A 6,088-nucleotide genomic window follows, 5' to 3' on the forward strand; every position below is an offset into this window, starting at 1 on the left:
GCGTGCGTGCGTGCGTGCGTGCGTGCGTGCGTGCGTGCGTGCGTGCGTGCGTGCGTGCGTGCGTGCGTGCGTGCGTGCGTGCGTGCGTGCGTGCGTGCGTGCGTGCGTGCGTGCGTGCGTGCGTGCGTGCGTGCGTGCGTGCGTGCGTGCGTGCGTGCGTGCGTGCGTGCGTGCGTGCGTGCGTGCGTGCGTGCGTGCGTGCGTGCGTGCGTGCGTGCGTGCGTGCGTGCGTGCGTGCGTGCGTGCGTGCGTGCGTGCGTGCGTGCGTGCGTGCGTGCGTGCGTGCGTGCGTGCGTGCGTGCGTGCGTGCGTGCGTGCGTGCGTGCGTGCGTGCGTGCGTGCGTGCGTGCGTGCGTGCGTGCGTGCGTGCGTGCGTGCGTGCGTGCGTGCGTGCGTGCGTGCGTGCGTGCGTGCGTGCGTGCGTGCGTGCGTGCGTGCGTGCGTGCGTGCGTGCGTGCGTGCGTGCGTGCGTGCGTGCGTGCGTGCGTGCGTGCGTGCGTGCGTGCGTGCGTGCGTGCGTGCGTGCGTGCGTGCGTGCGTGCGTGCGTGCGTGCGTGCGTGCGTGCGTGCGTGCGTGCGTGCGTGCGTGCGTGCGTGCGTGCGTGCGTGCGTGCGTGCGTGCGTGCGTGCGTGCGTGCGTGCGTGCGTGCGTGCGTGCGTGCGTGCGTGCGTGCGTGCGTGCGTGCGTGCGTGCGTGCGTGCGTGCGTGCGTGCGTGCGTGCGTGCGTGCGTGCGTGCGTGCGTGCGTGCGTGCGTGCGTGCGTGCGTGCGTGCGTGCGTGCGTGCGTGCGTGCGTGCGTGCGTGCGTGCGTGCGTGCGTGCGTGCGTGCGTGCGTGCGTGCGTGCGTGCGTGCGTGCGTGCGTGCGTGCGTGCGTGCGTGCGTGCGTGCGTGCGTGCGTGCGTGCGTGCGTGCGTGCGTGCGTGCGTGCGTGCGTGCGTGCGTGCGTGCGTGCGTGCGTGCGTGCGTGCGTGCGTGCGTGCGTGCGTGCGTGCGTGCGTGCGTGCGTGCGTGCGTGCGTGCGTGCGTGCGTGCGTGCGTGCGTGCGTGCGTGCGTGCGTGCGTGCGTGCGTGCGTGCGTGCGTGCGTGCGTGCGTGCGTGCGTGCGTGCGTGCGTGCGTGCGTGCGTGCGTGCGTGCGTGCGTGCGTGCGTGCGTGCGTGCGTGCGTGCGTGCGTGCGTGCGTGCGTGCGTGCGTGCGTGCGTGCGTGCGTGCGTGCGTGCGTGCGTGCGTGCGTGCGTGCGTGCGTGCGTGCGTGCGTGCGTGCGTGCGTGCGTGCGTGCGTGCGTGCGTGCGTGCGTGCGTGCGTGCGTGCGTGCGTGCGTGCGTGCGTGCGTGCGTGCGTGCGTGCGTGCGTGCGTGCGTGCGTGCGTGCGTGCGTGCGTGCGTGCGTGCGTGCGTGCGTGCGTGCGTGCGTGCGTGCGTGCGTGCGTGCGTGCGTGCGTGCGTGCGTGCGTGCGTGCGTGCGTGCGTGCGTGCGTGCGTGCGTGCGTGCGTGCGTGCGTGCGTGCGTGCGTGCGTGCGTGCGTGCGTGCGTGCGTGCGTGCGTGCGTGCGTGCGTGCGTGCGTGCGTGCGTGCGTGCGTGCGTGCGTGCGTGCGTGCGTGCGTGCGTGCGTGCGTGCGTGCGTGCGTGCGTGCGTGCGTGCGTGCGTGCGTGCGTGCGTGCGTGCGTGCGTGCGTGCGTGCGTGCGTGCGTGCGTGCGTGCGTGCGTGCGTGCGTGCGTGCGTGCGTGCGTGCGTGCGTGCGTGCGTGCGTGCGTGCGTGCGTGCGTGCGTGCGTGCGTGCGTGCGTGCGTGCGTGCGTGCGTGCGTGCGTGACTGGGCTCAGAGTGATCATACATAGCTAGATAAAAAGACAAAGACAAAACTCAGTGGATGGTAAAAAGGTAAGGGGAGAATGAAAAGGGGAAGTAATAACAAAAGAAAAAAAAAACAAGAAAAAAGAAAAAAAAAAAAACATATACAATGCCCATTATTCTTTCATTTTATTTATGCTTTTCTTTTTTTGAAAGCAGAGACCACCACAACTACAAATTTGAATTACAAGGATAAGCTTATATCTAACTGGGATTGCCCCTTTTGTATAGAGAACTAAGGTGACAAATTATGATGGGAATAAGATATAATTACATCTGATGCATTAACATGAACTTTTCATTTCAGATTTATGGGTTACATTTACTATCACAAAACAAACTTCATACATTTTTTTCCAAATCTAACCAATATATGACCTGGTAGGAATTTCTTAACCCATTGGTGACGGGTGTAGAAAGAAAAAAAAACTCTATGCTCTGGCAAACCGCAGGCAACGCGCCGACTTTGAGCACGTGAGTTCGGTACATCAAGCCGAATCACTGCCTCAGAGCACTTTGGCGCGCCGCTGCGGCGGACAGTCGCACGCCACATTTCGAGCGGTTTGTTATCACGCCTATAGGCGTGACCCATTGGGAAGGGGTTAATTACTGACTCCAGAATTTTTTTTTCAAATGTTTCATGAACATTAAAACATATAAAATACTTCTAGCTTTTTGGCTGATATTGCTTTAAACTTCTTTGTAAAAGGGAGGAGGAATATGCAGATTCAAAGTTAATCATCTAATTTCTTAAAACAAAGATCAATTATGAAATGACCAATGACAACCTATTCCAATAAGAAAAAGGAAAATACAGAACGGCAGGCAAGTGATGAGTTAGCAAAGACATCCTATTCCCTTCTTACCCCTTCAATGTACAAAAAGGACAACCCTCCATTTTCTCATAAAAAGGAAAAATATAATAATGAGTAAGACTTCTGAAGACTTAGGAAACTGTTAATTACTTAGAGGTTTGCATTAATGGTGGGGTTCACTAAAGTTTCTATCTATGATAATTCAACTGTAAAGTCACTGACCCTTGTATTTTAAGGGAAATCTCAGATACATGGACTCTACAGCTGATTCAACCAAAGTACAACCTGAAGCGACTGTAGTTTGAAAAACCCACCAGATTATATAGTTATTTCTTAAATGTTATTTTACTGGGCATTACATATACCTTGCAGAAAACTGCACCTCACCCTGAAAAAGATGAACTACTTCCACTCTTTACTGATAATTATATAAAAATAATTAAAATAAAAATAATAACATTTAAAACAAAGCCTCAAGACAAGAAATTACATTGTGAGACTTCTTAACTTTAAAAGACATCGAAACACTGGGGTTATTACCTGGCTAAAGGTTGGCTTGTTGTGGATCCTGGAGCAACGGTCTCCATGCCTACATGCTCCTATCTTAAAGTAGAAACTACAGTTGACTCTGAAATGAATAGATAATATATTAGGGCTTATTCCTTGAGAATACGCACTTTTTGGACCTCTCTTACATTTGACAAATTAGATTTGATATTATTGGCAATGACACCAATGACTACCACTGAAGAATCTCACTTAATCATCCAAAAGAACAAAACATTCTCAGAAACTTTACTTTTACATAATTTTCTTTGCAAAATAATAAATAAGGCATTTCCCAGAGGTAGAAGAGCAAAGAGAGAGAGGCATTGTATTAGATAACCATGTGGCAATAGAAACTGGACCTAAGCAACAGATGAGGAAATTCAAATTAGTTTGATTGCAGTAATGCTGCGAGATACGAGGATTCTGATGGCTCGCAGGCTGACCATCTTAGAACTACCTTTCAGGTTAAGAAAGTATTCAAATCGGTATTAAGTCTTGGTATCTGCCTGGGCCCTTTCCAGCCAGCACAGGCGAGGTAGTGACTTGGCACAGCGAGTGGGGGCGGCCTCCCCTTGCAGAAGGGACGAGGAGACGAATCTCCCTAAAGTACAAAGAAAGTGCTCCACAAGTAATAACACTGCATGGCTTTCTGCCCTCCCTAGCATCGCGCATTTCTGAATCGATTGCGAAGGAATAGCTGTCGGATTCTCTCGAAAAATTTCCGGAAAAAAAAACCCGTTCATCCCGAAGTGGCTGTTAGGCGTCATTCCCAGACTGACCTCAGACCCTTAACAACTTCACTGAACCTTAAATCAGACTCGAAAGAAAACCTTTGACATAATTCCAACTGGATTTCCGGAGGATCACCTCGTCATAACTGCCTCCTCCCGGAACGCAAACGCGAACCTCACCCTTTCAGCGCATAAAACAAACCGATCCCTCCTCTCAAATAGTCCTAATTACCGCATATAGACCCTGCAACAGACAATAAAATCCTCACTTGTCCTTCTCCGTGCCGAAAATCGATGCCAAGTATTCAGCCATTGTTTACAAACTGACTTGACGGACTGAGCCGATGGTTCTTCTCTCGCGGGGAAACGGGAGCTGGGTTATTTATTGTTAGGTTTTTATTTTTCTCTTTGTCTTCACCGTTTTGTTTATTGTTGATTTAATTGCTAGGTATATATTTTTTCCTTTTATCTTCATCGTTTTGTTTATTATTGATCTAATTTTTATACATACACAAACACACACACACACACACACACACACACACACACACACACACACACACACACACACACACACACACACACACACACACACACACACACACACACACACACACACACACACACACACACACACACACACACACACACACACACACACACACACACACACACATACACACATATATATATATATTTATCTTCACTGTTTTGTTTATTATTGATTTTATTGTATTGCTAATTGTTGGAATGCTGTATATATTTTTCTTTGTACCTTTACTATTTCTTTATTTTTCATTTATCACTCATTTATGAATGAAATATGGTTCTTCCTTTATGTTGGATATATATATATATATACATATATACATATATACACACACACACACACACACACACACACAAACACACACACACACACAGACACACACACACACTCATTCTTGTTATTATTATCATTATCATTACCATTTCCATCAGTATTATTATAATTATTATTTTATGTAGGACCACCAGTCTAAATGAGTATTTATTTGTAAATTCTACAGCTACTGTGTCTGACGCTGCTTTTTGACATCATATATATATATATTTTCTTAATGATTAATCTGACAAGGAATGAAAGGTAAATGCCAATGCAAATTAGAATTATCATTGTAGAATTATTATCCTTTTTAAAAAAATAAATCCATATATGCCTATATATCTGTACACACACACACACACACACACACACACACACACACACACACACACACACACACACACACACACACACACACACACAAAGTGAAGAAGGTGAGAAAGTAAAGTTTGGAATTTGAAGGAAGTTGGAGAGTGAAAGCAGGTGGCCGGGTTTTTTTTTTTTTTTTTTTTTTATCGTGCCCGGACCCAAGTTTAGGCAGTGCAACGTTTAATTGTGTCATTATAGCTTATTTGATGACCTTAGTCTAGGAGGAACTGCAGCTCAAACTAACTTTACAATAAACTAAAATTTAAAAGGGGAACGGTTTTTATAAGTTTAGTTCTATTTGTTTGCCTGTTTATTTATTTATATCTTTATTGTCATCTTCGTAAATCAAGACAAATGAACTACTGTTATTGTATATCCAAATCTGAACAATAAACTAAAACAGAGAAAAGAAAAATAATTGTATTGCCTTTGTTTTTTATTTCATTTTTTGCAAGTGAATAGACAAACGAACCATCTTATTTCCTAACAAAAAACTAACATACTAACCAACACTGACACGTGAAAAATCAGAAAAAAATCAGACTTGAATTATAGTGGATGAAGAAGGGAGAGGTTAACAGAGAAAGGCAAAGAAAAGCAATTGGTGATGATAAGCAGACGAAGTGAGGTGTGGATGAGACAAGTTTTGATATTGCACAGAAGGACCAATCAGGCAGTGTGTTGTGTTGCGCCATCTTTCGGGGTTGTTTATAAAAGCTGTGACAAATCGACCTTACGCAAGATATGAGGGGGGGGGGGGGGGTTAACGGAAGGCAAAGGAACACATATGATTAAAAGGCTAAAAGAGAGTGCCCTTGAGTAAGCAGCAGGCACCATTCGGCACATAGCATTCCAATCCCACTCGTGTCTTGTAAAACCCTTAAAGAAAAAATATGTAAAGGT

General features: G+C 48.2%; 1 protein-coding gene across 2 annotated transcripts in view; it reads right to left on the minus strand.

Moving 5' to 3' along the window:
- The window catches only part of LOC125037360 (splicing factor U2af 38 kDa subunit), a 14,586-nt gene extending 10,290 nt beyond the window's left edge, over window positions 1-4,296 (minus strand). For both annotated transcript variants that reach the window (XM_047630467.1, XM_047630468.1), the window contains exons 1-2: window positions 4,221-4,296; window positions 3,212-3,299 (exon numbers count right to left, since the gene is read on the minus strand). In XM_047630467.1, the coding sequence (XP_047486423.1) occupies window positions 3,212-3,299; window positions 4,221-4,264 (132 nt within the window). In that variant the 5' untranslated portion in view covers window positions 4,265-4,296. The remainder of the gene's footprint in view (window positions 1-3,211; window positions 3,300-4,220) is intronic.
- Window positions 4,297-6,088: the final 1,792 nt, after the last annotated feature.

The sequence above is a fragment of the Penaeus chinensis genome, chromosome 23 (assembly GCF_019202785.1).
Source record: "Penaeus chinensis breed Huanghai No. 1 chromosome 23, ASM1920278v2, whole genome shotgun sequence".
NCBI lineage: Eukaryota > Metazoa > Arthropoda > Malacostraca > Decapoda > Penaeidae > Penaeus > Penaeus chinensis.